Raw genomic sequence first — 17,708 nt, 5'->3', positions numbered from 1 at the left:
TACAAGGAGTAGCAAATGGACAAGTTTATGTATGTGGTTACAGGGTGTTATTAAATACACAGGACAAATATAGGTCTGCAACATCTTGTTTTTCTTTTTCACTTTTTATAACATTCGGCTTTTGGATTTTTGGCGATGGCCCTATCTTTACGTAAAAGCCACAAAATAGGAAGCTTTTATATAATCTAAAATCTGGTTTAAGGTATGATTAAGCCTTTGGTGAGTGACTTGATAAATTAAATTTTTCCCTAAAAGCAGAAAATTTGATTTCTTAAAAAATTTGGTTTTACTCTGAATATTGATACCACATGAAGATTAGATTGCTCTTACATAAATAATTATGATAATAATTAAACATACATATAAAACTAAAGTATGGGAATCCTCCCCATGCAAGGTTTAATTTTTATTACACAACCACACACTAATATTAAGCAGTATCACATTTTCCAACATTAGATGAATGAACTTGCGGTGTGTGTGGGTATGGGTGTGCACACATGCACTGGAGACATAGAGAAAGAACATTCACACATTATGGGGAGTGAATTAAACTAAATTTATTGTTTAAATAAATATTTTATACTTGTATGTATTTAATCTGCAGACCGAGGATTATAAATCCATAATGGAAAATGAGGAATTTAGACTTAACAAAAAGTACCCTAGGAATTTAATCACTACAGTTTGAGGCATATAAAATATGCTACAATGAGTGAGACAGCTCTACAAAATGTTCATTACATAGAAGTTGTTCAAATGAGAAACACCTCCCATATCCACAAACTGTAGTAGATGTGTCTTATAAAAATTACTCTTAAATCTTACATTTCCCCTTTGAGACATTTATTGTTCCTGGGGAAAACAGTATTTTTTTTTCCCTATTCCTAAATCTGTCTTCGATTAAACTAGAGAACTCTATAAATCAATAATAACCTTTTAGATATCAACCCCTTCATAATTATGCCCTCCAAATCCAGGTAATTGTTTGCATACTTTATACAGAAAAAAATGGGGGAAAACATATGTTCCATTTGATTTGGGGGGGGTATAAAGATTTAGATTGTTTTTTGCATTTGTGAAATTTGACTTTATCCTCTTTTATATTACATTTGAAAAATTAATTTATCTCACATGGAGAAACAAATAGATCAGGTGATGTTATACAGCTCTGGAGGAAAAAAACCCTGCCTGTTAGAAAGTGATACAGATTTTATCATAATATGGCTTTCATTAAATATAATACTATACAACCAGTGAGTTTAAAGGAATGTTTTATCTTAGTCAAATCAATCTCTGGGTATCTTTCTGATGCTTCTCGTACATTTCCCAACTGGAAGTGGATAAACAGCCAAACGGGAGTGATCTCAGATTAAGAAACAACACAGGCATCTTGAAGGCTCTTTACTTGTAGAATGAAATGACAGCAACCAGAGAGGCCTGGGGCTGTTTTCCTAGATGCCTACTCTGGGTGCCAGCCATCTGTGTTCATTTAGATGGGGTGTGTGTGTGTGTGTGTGTGTGTCTTTAGGAAGGAGGGGGGGTGAGGGACAGATCTCAAGTTGCAGGTCTGAGTGTGGGCTGTGATACAGAATGCAACCTTATGCCTGGTGCTTCTCAAACAAGACCCCTCATCTGCTGGCCCCTCCAGAGAAGTAATTTCACCAGTACCAGCTGCAAGGGGAATGTTTTGTGTTTTCTTTATTCAAAGTGAAAGATGTTAAACAGAAATTTTCAGAAGCACTTTTGTTTGGAAAAGGGGAAAGGAAGATCACGGAAACTGGAAAACATCCATGAAATTAGCCCCAAATCATTGCCAATACTGATCATTTCCTGACAAGCTGTCTATCAGCAAACCCACAACAATAGTTTATTCAGGGCTTTCTGGTGCCAACAGTGACTTGACATTGCTAATTAAATATTTGTGCAATTTGAATATTTTTAAGTTTTAGCTTTTGTTATTACAACGTTGAGTAGAATAGCGCTTTACTGTCAGGAGTCCTCTAAACACTTTTTAAATATGCCTCTCTTCCAGATTGCTTTAGCAGGAATTAGAGGAATATCAGGGTTTTTATTAAACTTTTTATTTTATATTGTAGTATATTTGATTAACAATGTTGTGACAGTTTCAGGTGTACAGCAAAGTGATTCAGTTATACATATACATGTATCTATTCTTTTCAAATTCTTTTCCCATATTCATTCCCATACATAATACTGAGCAGAGTTTCCTGTGCTATACAGTAGGTCCTTGTTGGTTATCCATTTTAAATATAGCAGTGTGTACATGTCAATCACCAACTCCCTAACTATCCCTTCCCCCCATCCTAACCTCCTGGTAACCATAGGTTTGTTCTCTAAGTCTGTGAGTCTGTTTCTGTTTTGTAAATAAGTTCATTAGTATTGTTTGTTTTAGATTCCGCATATAAGCAATTTCTCTTTCTTTGTCTTACTTACTTCACTCAGTATGATAATCTCTAGGTCTGTCCATGTTGCTGCAAATAAAGCCCCTACATGCCTGTTTAACTCACCTAAAGTTAGTGAAAACAAAGAGAACAGAAAGTAGGGATGCACTTGGCCATATTAGCTCTGAATTTTGTATTTATTTGTGAAAAACCTATTTAAATAAATGTCTATAAATAGGAGAGGGAAATGAGCTAATTTGACTGTATGATTTTATTTATTCATTATTCATAACCAAAAAATCCTGGCTGCCTTTAATTTATGTACTTATCTATAAAATTTCTCAACATTGCTGTGGCCTGAGATATCACTGCAATTTTCTTCCAATGTTGTATTCTCTCTTTTCTCTCACTCTCTCTCGCTGTCCATCTCCCTACCTCTCTATGTCTATCTCCCTCTTATTTACTCTAGTTCTTGTTTATCTGACCTTCTTTGACATATTCTGTTCTGAAACATGCATTAGTTAATGTTGCAATTCTAACACTCATGTCCTAATGCAAGAGGAGGGCATACCAGATGCTGGGTTAACCTTCTGGATGTCACATTTGCTTACAGCAATATGATTTACATTCCCACCATAGTGTAAAATTATCCATTTATGTAACTATTATAAGGTGTGAAACTGTCCCTGTTAAGCCCTCCTAAAGGGGAAAATTTGTTTATTAACTGGACTTAAAAGCCCGTTTTGAAAATAACTCCTAAACTTAGTAATAGTATGAATATTTCACATATCCTAGACCAGTGTGTATCTAGGGTTTGGACATCATCTGGACCCTTAGGAGAAGAGGGAACACTTATTGAGTATATCACATATTTTGAGAATTATTTAAAATGAGAAACAGACTCACCTGGGTCGCATTTTGCCCTGAAAATTCACTGGCCTGAGTTTGCACACCACAATGTAAAAGATGCATGAGGAACTATTTAACTAGCCCCACTCTTGCTATTCTGGTAAGATTCTTACAGAATCTCTTCTGTAAGAGATTTCTTCCTGGGTGCAAAGCATTTTCTTCCTAAGGGCTCAGATAAAAATCTATCTCTACATTTTGAAATTTGTGTGTTCCTGTTACATTGTCTTATTTCATAAACCAGCAAGCACTTATCTGCCCTAAATCATAGGATTCTCACAAAATTACAAGACAAAGATCCTGTATTCAAGAAACTTGGCATGTGGTTTGGGCAGGGGGAGGGGGGAAGGCAAAAACTCATAAACATAGGAAATAAATGGAGACCATATATGCTTTGAAGTGCAATAGGAAATGGCTTTGTAAGGGATTAGATGGATGAAAATCAGTGGCATAGATTGGAGAAAGAGCATGCCTTGTAAGGCTAACATTTTTTTTAATCATTGCCAAATTAATTTATTCATATTTCTTCTTGGCCTTGTAAAAGCAGAATCGTAAATGAACGAATGGATTGGAAACAAATAGATGCATAGGTAATTACACAGATCTAGTTCCAGATTCTAGCAGAGCCGTCGACACATATTTAGAAGCACTCACAGGGTCCTGGTAGACACTTTCCTATTTCCTGTGAGGTAGCGCCACCTTTTTTTTAACTGATCCCACCCTACCCCACATTAAAACAGAAGCTCTACTTCCTGACAACACTAAAAACATCTTAACTGAAAAGCGACTCAAATGGCTTAATGTCCCTTTTAAATAGCATATCAGTCACATAATATAGAAAACAAATATATGATCATTAAGCATGTACAATTATACCAGCTGACATAAAATATAAAACAAAAAGAAAGTTTGATTTGAAAAGAGTGGTAAAAGTGGACTTGCTGTGAGGCTAGCACTGATGAGAGCCCTTGGAGCAGAGAAGAATGCAGGGAAGAAGCACAAAATAAGGTCACATAGATAAGAGGAAATCAGGTAATTTACTGCTTTTAAACAGACAAAGCAGCCTGAATTTAATGCCACTGTAGGATCTTCAGCAGTGACATAATGAAATTGGTTTTTTAGGAATACCACTCTGACAATGACGTTGGAGAGTTGGTGGGGGAATGGTCTGGAAGCATGAAGCTCTATCAGGCAGCTGTTGGAGTAATCCACAGTGATCAGACCTGAGTGAAGGTAATGGCAGATTAATGAAAGGAGCCCAATCTGCGGACACGTTGAAGAAATGAACAATGGCAATGACAGACTAAATATAGGAGGAGGTCAATGGCAAAGAGATCAAGATGACATGCACACAATGGAATATTATTCAGCCTTAAAAAGGAAGGAAATTCTGATGTGCGCTACAATATGAATGAATCTTGAAGACATTATACTACGTGAAATAAGCCAGATACAAAAGGACAAATATTGCATGATTTCACTTAGATTAGGTACCTAGAATAGTTAAATTCATAGATTAAAAAAGTGAAATAGTGGTTATCAGGGGCTGGTTGGAGAGGGGAACGGAGAGTTATTATTTAATGGGTATAGAGTTTCAGTTTGGGAGGATGAAAAATTTCATGATGGACAGTGTGATGGTTGCACAATGGTTTGAATGTACTTAGTGCCATTGAACTGTACATTGAAAATTGTTAAAAAGGTGAAATTTATGTTATGTATAGGTTACCACAATTTTTAAAAATCAGTATCTTAAAGAAAGAATATGCAAACCCTGAGAGCTAATGAAAGAAGTGTTCCAGGAAATAAGAAGAATCTTTATGCCTGGGTTCAAATTTAGACTCTGCCACTGAACTAGCTGTGTGCCTCGTTTCCTCATCTGTAAAATGGGAACAATAATGAAGATTAAAAGAAATAATGTATGTAAATCTCTTCAGCATTTAGGAGGTGTTCCATAAATATTATTTTCCTTTTCAGTTAAAAAACCACTCTAGAGTTTGAAATTTTTCCCTCAGAAGAATTAGACTTCGGGTGTATTAATGGACATCTTTCTCGACAAACAGAGAATAATTTCAAAGATGACATAGGGTGGCTGTCAGTGAGCAAGGAAGTGCCAGGCTTGTGCAGGAAGGGTACCCCCTCCCTGAAGCAAAGACTGAAAATACACAAAATGCACCAGTAAACATGAGGCCGCCTCTGACTGGCAACTACCCCTGCAGCATAGGTCTACTGCCCAAATCCCAGAAACATCAAACATCATGATTGTGTTTGATTTTTACCTTAAAGAACCTTTATAACTAAACAAAGTATTAAGGCGCAAGAACTAAGGTAGAACTTCCAAGTTCTCAGAAAACTGAGAGAGTCTGCTTAGAAATGGACAGATGATTCAGTCTCTCTCAGTGGAGTTCACTCGCAGAGAAAATGGTTCAAGGGAGATGTAAGGCAATGTACTGTTGGAGAGCTGTCACTACCACTGGTTAAAAAAGAAAATGGAAAATTATTATAACTATTGAGTGTGTGACTATAAAGATTTTTTAAAACATCATAAACATTAAAAAAGCACTTGGATATTCTCAAAATTTCTAAGCATTGTCACGTTCCTGGTTTATGCAAGAAGTAATTTTCTATCATAAAGGGTTTCAAAACCCTAATGGAAAAATACTTCCAAAAATAAACGAGTGACCAAATCTCCTCATCACCTTCTTTTAAGATACCTGCATCATGCAGACACAGCAATGCAAAGCAGGATATACAAGCTCAGGTATTTTATTAATTATACTGCATCCCACACATCAACATACTTAAAAACTGCAAAGAGCTTTAGAGATTATTTATGGTAGAGCTGAGACAGGAATCCAGGGCTCCAATTCTCAGTCAGTACATGTCCCAGTATATGCACTGCTGCTCCAAGGGGGTCACAATGTAGAGTTCATAGGACCCCATTAAGCCCCCATAACTGATATCAACATAACAGAGCCAATGTAAACTCAGAGCTATTAGGACAACTCTGACTGTGAGCCTCAGTTGCCACTTCATCCAATACAAAACTTAGTCACCCCCTGATTTCCACCTGCTCTTAGAATACACAACTCTTTTCCCAACATGTGACCATATTTTGCTTAGCTTTGTTGCCTGGTTGTTTGTCAGTCCCCATGCCAGCCCTGTGAATAAGAGCCTCCAATGATGAATTCAGACGACAGGTAACTTGTCTCCTGCTTTGCATCACAGGCATTCTAAAGAGACACCCCCATGGTCTTAATTCCTGGAAAACAGTCATTTCCACTGTACAAAATTCAAAACCCAAGGGAGGCAGTTTGGTAATTTAGCATTCTTGTTTCATGTGAAAATATTATTTCTAGTTTATAATGGGAAGTTCACAGACATTGTGTCTTACCATTAAAAGCTTTCAGAAGTGTGTAATCTAGGCTCTTTATAGGTGTGTTCCCTATAAAGTGCACAGAAGAATAACATACCATTCTGTCTACAAAGAAATACCTTCAATATCTTCTGTTGCTTAAGGAAAAGTGTCTTTAATTTAGAGCTGAATTAGTCATACAGATAAACACTTTAAAGTCCTTGGAATCTGCAGTTAGTTTTAACAAGCTTTTAAGATAAATTAAGAGTGTGTTGTATCTGTTGTGCTGTGATGACTGTGGATTAGAAGAAGAAAACACAGAGGCTCATCCATTCAGGAATTTTTTTTTGGCATCATATTCTGTGCTAGACACTTTATGGAAGTTCTATATTATATGAATCTTGCCTTCAGGGATCTGAAATGAAGGCCCAGTATTGAACAGTGTTCCCCCTCCCCCAAATTCACGTCCACCTGGAACCTCAGAAAGTGGCCTTGCTTGAAATAAGGTCTTTGCAGATATAATTAAGATGCAATTAAAGATGAGGCTATACTGGATTAGGGTGGGCCCTAAATGCAATCACTGGTTTCTTTATAGGAAGAGGAGAGGACACACAGACATATATACACTCAGACACACAAGGGAGAAGCCCTCGTGAAAGTGAAGGCAGAGATTAGAGCGATGCATCTAAGAGTCAAGAAGTGCCAAGGGTTGCTGGCAATGACCAGAAGCTAGGAGAAGCTCCCTCCCTAGATCCTTTGAGGGATCATGGCCCTGCCAACCCCTCATTTGGGACATCTGGCCTCTAGAACTGTAAAATAATTCATTTCTGTGGTTTTAAACCACCCAGTTTGTGGTAATTTGTTACAGTAGCCCTAGGAATCTAATGCAAGCCCTCATCTCCAAAGAGTCTAGTTTAATTGGTGAACTTGGGCATCAGTACTTTTATAAAAGGTCCTCAGGTGATTCCATGTTTGAGAACCATCATTCTAGTTTGGTGATTTTTAAAGAAGCAGCAGCAGCAGCAACTGGGAACTTAACAGCAATGCAAATTCTTTGATCCCACACAGCCCTAGCAGATTCTAGGGGTGAGGTCCAGCAATTTGTAGCTTATCAAGCTTTCCAGATGATTGTGATGCCACTAATGTTTGAGAACCGCTGCTCTTATTGGTAAGGGAGGCTACAGAGCAATGGAAGATTATCAACAAATGGGAATGGAGAAAAGCAGTAGGCAGGAATATTTTAGAAAGTATGGGAAGAGTATTTGTATGTTGTCATGGGTGGCACTAAGACAGTGCATCTGAGAACCTCAACACCAGGCATTGCTTCAAAGTAAATGTGTGTCCAAACAATCATCTTCCAAGTTCAACTTTTGAAGGCAAACTGTTTTCAAGTTTGGGGAGCTATCCTTATAATGTTGTTGATATTAGGCCACCCAAACTCTTCCTTAAGATTGCATGTGGGCCAAAAATGGCAGGGTAGGAGACCCCAGCCTCCATCACTCAAAAGATCAACAATTAGACAGCTATCCACAGACAAAACAGCTCTAGGAGAGTTCAGGAGACGACTTAAGAAATTTAGCAAAACAGTGGAACAAAAAAACCTGAGAATAACCTCACAAAAAAGGAAGACAGCTTCATTTTGCTTTCATTATCCCATTCCCCAAGCCAGCACTGCTCAGCACCAAGAAGGAATTCCCCAGCTAGAAAGAGTTCCCCTCCCTGGGAAAGTGAGAGCACAGTGAGCAACCAGCTTGCCCAGTCTTTTGATACATGGCATGAAGGAGCTGCTTTGGTTTCACACCACCCAGAGATTGGCAAACTTGAGACATAATAGAAACAGCTGGAACAAGGAAGGGCATGGGCTACCAATATCAGCCACAGAGCTGGAGTGACCATGGTTCCCAGTGATCATGTCATCTGCATATAATGACAATTTTACCTCTTTCCTACCAATTTGAATACATTTTATTTCTTTTTCTTGTCTGATTGCTGTGGCTAGGAATTCCAATACTATGTTGAATAGAACCAGTGAGAGTGGGCATCCTTGTCTTGTTCCAGATTTTAGTTGAAGGCTTTTAGCTGAAGGTTTTCAGCTTTTCACCATTAAGTATTATATTGGCTGTGAGTTTGTCATAAATAGCTCTTATTATGTTGAGATATATTCCCTCTTTACCCACTTTCATAAGGGTTTTTATCATGAATGGATGTTGAATTTTATTGAATGCTTTTTCTGCATCTATTGAGATGATCATGTGGCTTTTGTCTTTTCTTTTATTGATGTGGTATCTCACATTGATTGATCTGCATATGTTGAACCATCCTTGTGACCCTGCAATGAATCCAACTTGGTTGCGTGTATCTTTTTACAAGCAGAAATGTTAACGATCAGAACTTCAAGTTCTTGGAACTCCCCTGGTGGTACAGTGGTTAAGAATCCGCCTGCCAATGCAGGGGACAAGTGTTCGTTCCCTGGTCCAGGAAGATCCCACATGCTACAGAGCAACTAAGCCCATGCACCACAACTACTGAGCCTGCACTCTAGAGCCCACAAGCCATAATTACTGAGCCTGCACACCACAACTACTGAAGCCGGCATGCCTAGAGCCCATGCTCCACAACAAGAGAAGCCACCACAATGAGAAGCCCACGCACTGTGATGAAGAGTAGCCCCCACTTGCCGCAACTAGAGAAAGCCCACGTGCAGCAACAAAGACCCAATGCAGACAAAGTAAAAAAAAAAATTTTTTTAATTAAAAAAAAAAAGGGAGCTTCCCTGGTGGCGCAGTGGTTGAGAGTCCGCCTGCCGTTGCAGGGGACACGGTTTTGTGCCCCGGTTCGGGAAGATCCCACATGCTGCGGAGTGTCTGGGCCCGTGAGCCATGGCCGCTGAGCCTGCGCGTCCGGAGCCTGTGCTCCGCAATGGGAGAGGCCCCAACAGTGAGAGGCCCGCGTACTGCAAAAAAAAAAAAAAAAAAAGAACTTCAAGTTCTTGTAGTGTGACTGTGCAGTCATAGTCTGGGGCATCTGCAGCATCTGCCTAGAGTCCTGATAGAGCTGCCCAAACAGTGGTTCATGTCTCACTGACATCAATATGTGTGGGTATCAAAAAATGCAGATTGTTGTGTTCTACTCCAGAGCTTCAGAATCAGAGTCTCTGTGGTTGGGAACTCAGGAACCTGGATTTTAACAATTTTCATAGCTGATATTTTGGTACATTGCATATTGAGATATCTGTCATAGAGAAAGCCCTGGATTCAAAGTCAACAGGCCTGAATTTTAATCTCTTGTCTAACATGTACCATGTAGTCCTGAGCAGTCCTTGTCACTTGTTTTGCAGCTTGGTTTCTTCACTGTCAAATGCAGATAATAATACTTGCCTTGCCCACCTTATAGGGTAATCATAAGGCTCAAAAGAGTTAAAACCTCCAAACTGCTGTAAACATTACAGGGCTAGGACCAGGGTGAGGACAGTGAGGGTACAAAATTTAAAGGGGCACAAAACAACTCTGTAATCAAGATAAATAATATTCTAATGAAATATTTTTTAAAACTAAGAATTAATGCAAAAAAATCCATGATAAACAAAACATCAAAATTTTCAATAAATACAGGATCAATGTTACCAAATTTTCCTTTGACCTCAATCTCTAATATAGTATAGCAACAACATCATTGCTAATCCCATCTTTATTTAAAATTTTGATGCTTTGATCATCTTGGGGGTTTTAGTATTAATTTTGATTTTTTAACAATACATCATCAAAATGTTATTTTCTTATTACTTGAGGAGTGATTGGCACCCGCTTAAATGTTGTGCCCAAGGCAAGTGCCCCACAGGCCTCACCCGCCTCATCCTAGTCCGGGCCCTGTGGCTGTGCACCTGCAGGTTATCTGGCTCTGACTCTTCTAGCTCCAAAGTTCTCTCAAATAGTATATACACACGTCAAAGGCCCTGCTGGCATCTTGGCTAAATTCCAACTATTTTTTTCTTTTATAAGGATGATCTTGGTTTTTGTTTTGTTTGTTCTCATTGTTGTTGTTGTTTTGGCTGCATCACGCGGCTTGCGGGATCTCAGTTCCCCGACCAGGGATAGAACCCGGCCCAGCAGTGAAAGCGCTGAGCCCTAACCACTGGGTCCCAAGAGCAGAGGGCAGGCATGCATTCAGTACTTTTCAGGGGGCTTCCCTTCCCAGGGGCCACTGGAGGAGAACTCTTCATGGGGATATTTTGTGTGTGAACCAGTCTAACTCGAGTAACCAGAAAATCTCCTCTACCAGCTACACACCCATCCCAAGGAAGTCTGGATTTATGGGTTGCCTCATCCATAGCTTTCTATTTCAGAGGCTATTATGTACCAAGGGCTAACTTCTGTTCCCTTGTGCTGAAGACAAGAATAAATGACACCTGGCCTGGATAGCTAGTGACCAGGGCATGGAATAATATATAAGGGGCCTAAAAGTGAGGGAGAGGGGTCTATGATCTGAGAAGAAAGCAGCCCCATCCTCTTCATGCTGCTGCAGCTGGTTCTCCCCATCACTCAAGGTGGTAACTTAAAATTCAATGATAGGACACAGGTCAGGTGGAAGTCAGGTGTCTACCTTCTTCCCCTCTGCCAGCCTGAGAGATCTAGGATAATGCCTTTAACTTTTTTTTTTAATGACTTTGTTGTTGTTTAAGATTTTATTTATTTTGTTGCGCCAGGTCTTAGTTGCGGCTCACAGGCTCCTTAGTTGTGGCATGCGAACTCTTAGTTGTGGCATGCATGTGGGATCTAGTTAACTGACCAGGGATCGAGCCCGGGCCCCCTGCATTAGGAACATGGAGTCTTATCCAATATGCCACCAGGGAAGTCCCCAATGCCTTTAACTTCTTTCATGGGACTCTGATATTTGTGTGATGTCTGCTATACAGGGAGGAAAAGGAAGGGCAAGGATGATATAAAAAGGGAGAGGGCCAGGCATAAGACACCCAGCTGGGCAGCCCAGAGGACTCAGGGAGCATAAAAATAAGCATCTGGCCTTTATAAAGCAGCAAATATACTTGGATCTGCCCAACTCCAGAGCCACCACTGAGTGAACATGGATCTGAGAGCAAGTGAGTGACAGCCCCAGAAGGAATGGCAAGTAAGAAAAAAATTAACTCCTCAAGTTCTTGACACCACACACTGAAACTAGAGACAAACAATATTATGACATTCTCATCTGTGGCTTTTCCACCTGATATTTTCCTTTCTTGCAATGCTTCCCTGGCCCATGTGTAATGATTTTTTAGGGTAAAATGTTCTGCAGCTTATCACATATCTGGAAAACTTTGGTGAGTGTGGTAGGCTGAATAATGCCCTCCCCCCAGAATGTTCATGTCCTAATCCCCAGGAACTGTGACTACATTACCCTATATGGTAAAAGAGCTTTTGCCGATGCGATTAAGTTAAGGATATGGAGATGGATAATTCCTCTTTAGTTTCTTGGTTAGCCACTTCCTGCTGTTTTCCCTTTGCTCTTCTCTTCCCTTTTGCTTACACTTTTTTGTCTGAAGATTTGTGTTTCCTGTTGCCTTTTTGGGGCTACGTTTCTGCTTTTGCAGGAACAGGTTTAGCTGACAACTTTGCTGATTTCCACTTGTGCTCTTCCTTCGCTGCCCCTTCAGTGGAGCTGACCTTCCTCTTGGGCATCTTGGTGGCAGGTAGGGCACGGGCTGGGTGCCTGTGGGCTGAGACACATGAGAGCCTGTGAGAAGCTGGCCTGCCTGGCTGCTCCTCTCACCACACAAGGATCTTTGTAAGTGGGAGGCAGGAGGATAAGAGGAGGAGGAGATGTGAAGACAGAAGCAAGAGGTCAGAGAGGTATGTTGAAGGGGCCTCTAGAAGCTGAAAAAGGCACGGAAACAATTTCTCCCCGGAAGCCTTGAGAAGAAACACAGCCGGGCTGACACCTTTATTTTAGACTACTGATGTCCAGAACTGTGAGAGAGCAAATTTGTGTTGCATTAAGCCACTAGCTTATGGTAATTTGTTACAGTAGCAATTGTTAACTAATACAGTGGGTAATAGGGTAACACCAGTCATTCTGATTTTTTAAAATTGTGCCTAGAGGTAAGCAAGCAATGATCCTGCCTTGGGAATAATTTGGTGACAGATGTTCAAAGCTAGCAAGACATTTCTTTTCCTTTGTACGTGGAGGGCCTCAAAGCTTATTTGTGCTGAACATGGCATAGTGCATAAGCCTGACACTTTGACAGCACTCGCGAAATGCTATATACAGTTAGGCACTTAATACATGTTTTGTCCGTCTTAATAGGAATAACAACTGATTGTGGGTCAACTGGTCTTTGACAAATGAACACAGGGAATACATGGAGCAAAGATAGTCTTTTAACAAGTGGTGCCCGAACAACTGGACAACTACTTGCAAAATAATAAATACACATACAGACTTTACACACTTTACAAAAATTAATTCAAAATGGAACTCAGACCTAAGTGTAAAACAGAAAAATATAAAACTCCTGGAAGATAACACAGGAGAAAATCTAATGACCTAGGGTTTAGTGATGACTTTTCAGATATAACACCGAAGGTTCAATCCATGAATGAAAGGATTGATAAGCTGGACTTCACTAAAATTAAAAACTTCTGCTCCGGGAACAACAATGTTAAGAGAACGAGTAGACAAGACACAGACTGGGAGAAAATATTTGTAGAAAACGTATCTAATAAATGATTGTTACCCAAAATATACAAAATCCAATATACAAAATCCACTTAAAATCCAATAAGAAAACAAAGAACCCAATTAAAAAAATGGACCAAAGACCTTAACAGACACCTTAACAAAGAATATAGATAGCAGATAAGCGTAAGAAAAGGTTCTCCACATCATATGGCATCAGAGAAATACAAATTAAAACAATGAGATACCACTACACACCAATTAGAATGGCCAAAATCCAGAACACTGGCAACACCAAAAGCTGGTGAGGCTGTGGAGCAACAGGAACTTTCATTCATTGCTGGGAATGCAAAATGGTACAGCTATTTTGGAAGATACATCGACAGTTTCTTACAAAACTAAACATACCCTTATCATATGATCCAGCAATTGTCTCCCTGGTATTTATCCAAAGGAGTTGAAAACATATGTCAACAACAACAACAAAAAAACCTGCATAAGAATGTTTATAGCAGCTTTATTCATAATTGCCAAAACTTGGAAGTGACCAAGATGTCCTTCAGTAGATTATTGGATAAACAAACTACAGTACATTCAGACAATGGATTATTATTGAGTGCTAAAAAGAAATGAGCTGTTAAGCCATGAAAAGACATGGAGGAAAATTAAATTCATATTACTAATTGAAAGAAGCCAATCTGAAAAGGCAACATACTATATGATTCCAACTGTATGACATTATAGAAAAGGCCAAACTATGGAGTGAATAAGTTAAATGGTTGCCAGAGCTTGGCCAGTAGGAAGGATAAATAGGCAGAGCACAGAGAATTTTTAGGTTAGTGAAACTACTCTGCATGATACCGTAATGATGGATACATGTCATCATATACTTGCCTAAACCCATTGAATATACACGACCATGAGATAACCCTAAAGTAAATAATGGACTTTGGGTAATTATAATGTGCCAATGTAGGTTCATCAGTTGTAATAACTATACCACTCTGGTGGGGGATGTTGATAATGGGGGAGATTGTTCACGTCTAGGAGAAGTGGGTATATGGAATATCTCTGTACCTTCTGTTCAATTTTGCTCTGAATCTAAAATTGTCCTAAAAATATAAAATCTTTATTTTAAAAATTGGGGAGTAAGTAGTATAAGAAATATTCAAATATCAATTCAAATGAAATATCAAATTCAAATGAAATTTGAAATTCACATTTCAAGGTTAAATTTTAAATGAAATAATAGGTATAAAGTATGTAGTCTATGATATCCCCAGTAAATATTAGCTCCTCATACTAGTACAAGGGAAACTGACAGAGCCATGACATCCTCCTAAGCAGTGTCTGGGACTATATTACCTCTAAAAGGCCCAGCTTTCCATTGTAAATTTGTGCTAAAGATTAGCCAGTTGTTTGGCAGAACAGGCTAGTCCATTTCAATGATCTGTTAATCCCTCTTGCTGAGAGTTTAGTCTTCAGTCATCTTTGTGCTGAGAACAAAGCCAGGCAACTGGTTTGTAAGCTAGCCCTCATGAAGATGGAAACTCTGTCTTATACTTCTTTGAATGCCCTCTGCTGCATCTAACACTGTGCTTTGGACATATTTCTGAAATTTTATTTATTTAATTTCTTCAAATGGGGTCTTATTTCTGCTGTACTCACCATAATGAGAACAGGATGATCCTTCCTCCAACTCCGAGGGTGTGAACTTCCATGACTGGGCAATATGTGCCTTTGTAGTATTTAAAGAATGCAGAAGTTAGACTGGTAACTTTTGTTTTATCAACAAAGCAGAATATAAGACTGTATATAAGGCATATTCTCTTATGTGAAAACAGGGAATAGAAAATAGCTGGAAGGAAATACTCCAAAATGTTAGCAGTAGGTTCTCCTGGGCGAGTCTGATTATGGCTGATACATACAGAACCTCCTTTAGACCTAAGTAAGGGGTATTTTAGAGTCGTCCACATACCACAATCACACACAGATAAATTTATTAAAAACACATGGGTAAAATAGATGACTAATAAGAACCAACTGTATAGCACAGGGGACTCTACTTAAGACTCTATAATGGCCTACATGGGAAAAGATTCTGAAAAAAGAGTGTATATATGTATATGTATAACTGATTCACTTTGCTGTACACCTGAAACTAACACAACATTGTAAATCAGCTATACTCCAATAAAAATTAAAAAAAACAAAAACATGGGTGCCTCTATCACTCAGGATGTGCTGCTCAGAGCTGGCACAGCACAGCTCATAGCTCTTAACACCCACCTTCATGACCACACTGTTCAGGCCCTAGGGAAATGCATTTCCACATCTCTTGCCCTATATCCTCAAAAGAAAAGTTGACAGGATTTGAAAGCTGTGAAAGATCGTGGGTTATGATGATGACATGGCTTTGGAATGCTTGGACGATGTGAGGGAAAAAAGCATTGGGTTAAGAGAAAAGTCAAACATGTCAAATTCCTCCTTTAAGATAACGTGAATGCAAGAGATTCTTTCATAACAAAGTATCATTTCTCAATAATGTCAAGAATCTTTTTTCTTTCTTCTCTTGTTCTAATCCCTGGTTCCCATGGTATTCAATTCAATTAGCACAATATTTCACAAAAGTTACAAATGGTGGCTTATGAGCATTTTATGATTTTAACATTTCATATTACTTTTAAATTTGCATTCATGTATCATGGCAGCAATTCTTTATATTGGCAACCTGATGAACATAGAATGTTTAAATTTTGATTGGTTTTATCTTTATAAAACTAAATAAGATTTAATTAAAATATTAATATACCTAATGAAATTTTGGCATTTATTAATTATAATTTTAATCTTTTAAAGTTATTAGGTAATTTTGCGTATTTTAAAAGAAAACTTTTGGAAACATATAAAATAACTTTTATACTTAATTTATATGTTCTCATAAATCTGTTTGATTTTTGTATACTTTGAAATAATTATAACTTTTGAAACCTTCAGACGATTACTATGAGTTGAAAATAAATTACATAAACATCTTGAATATAATGACAAAATCAGTGATTTTGCAGAAGGCAAGAAAAATTAATTTTATGAAACAAATACATGTTATATAAAATCTTTATCACTCACTCGACTATCACCAGCCCATTAACAGATGAGTCAGATATGTGCAATAATAATGAAATTTAGTAGTCTGACATTTTGCCAGACCTCAGACACATTAAAACCATAGTTTTACACATATATATGGTTTTTGTTATTATGAGAGTATATTTGTCAAGATAGGAGGATAAAATATATTTTATTTACCAGTTTGTAATAAAGAACTAAAATCCCATCAGAAGTGCTAGATTCAATAATCCCCTTGGGCCTATGGTTGATGGAGTGTCTGTCAGCTCTCTCTCCCGTGCCAGATAAAATATAGATTAAAGCCATGGTGGATTGTCCCCAAGTGGCAGTATCCCTGACCTGTGCAGAACAGAAGGAAGGTGGCCTGGAGGGAGTGACTGATTCACCGTGAAATGGTGGTTTCACAAAAGAGACTGCCCAGCAGCTCCAGACCAGAATTATAAAGTGCCTTAGGACCCAAATCCACAGGGAGAGGGTCGGATCATGTCCCCAGACTGACATGGTAAGAAGGAACAGCATAGAGATAGGGAAATGGGGGAAATTGAACCCCACACATAATGTCTCTTGTGATGAGCTTCTTTAGTTGTTTCTCTAGCACCAACACTCAGATATGTTTAAGATAAAAAGTACTTGAACTTGACAGACAGCTGAGAGCACCCATTGTCTCAAGAGCAGAGATTCTTTGCAAATGATAAGGTGCAAACACTGTCAAATGGGTCCCTTTGCATTGCACTGCAATCTCCAGCCATAAAGGCTGCCAGGACCAGCAGGGGGCAAAGCTCCCGGCCATCCCTCAAAACATCAGGCTCCAGCTGTCTGAGGGCTCCCTGGATTACATAATCACAGAGGCCTGAGCAGCTCGGGCTTGGGATGTGTCTATTCAGGGGAATCTCCAGCCCTGGGACTCAGAAGGAGAAGTGGCCTGTGGAGAATGCTGTATGGTCCTGGTGAGGAAAGCTACTAAGCAGGGAAACCCCAAGATGAAGCTAGCTGGGCTTCTCCAGCCTTTTACCCCCCCTTTCTTGGAGCTTATCCAGGTAGAAAGCTCACTGCTGAAGCCAGATCTAGGCCCATGGATTTGTATCTTCTTCTGGTAGAGTCTTTTTCTTGGGGGGGCTGCATGGCATGCAGGATCTTCCTTGACCAGGGATTGAACCCATGCCCCCTGCAGTAGAAGTATGGAGTCTTAACCACTGGACTGCCAGGGAAGTCCCTGTATCTTCTTCTGGGATCATGCTGCCAGGAAA

The 17,708-nt window shown here is 39.1% G+C and overlaps 1 protein-coding gene across 1 annotated transcript; it reads left to right on the top strand.

Moving 5' to 3' along the window:
• Nucleotides 1-11,536: 11,536 nt before the first annotated feature.
• On the top strand, nucleotides 11,537-11,740 carry LOC113617852 (SEM1 26S proteasome subunit; the record flags this gene model as incomplete). The annotated part of the gene is given in 1 exon segment (XM_027101329.1): nucleotides 11,537-11,740. A coding segment is annotated over 1 exon segment (204 nt), but the record flags the coding sequence as incomplete, so codon positions are not given.
• Nucleotides 11,741-17,708: the final 5,968 nt, after the last annotated feature.

The sequence above is a fragment of the Aethalodelphis obliquidens genome, unplaced genomic scaffold (genome assembly GCF_003676395.1).
Source record: "Aethalodelphis obliquidens isolate GAN/ISIS:26980383/991018 unplaced genomic scaffold, ASM367639v1 scaffold5, whole genome shotgun sequence".
Taxonomy (NCBI): Eukaryota; Metazoa; Chordata; class Mammalia; order Artiodactyla; family Delphinidae; genus Aethalodelphis; species Aethalodelphis obliquidens.
This window is presented reverse-complemented; position numbering and strand designations above follow the sequence as displayed.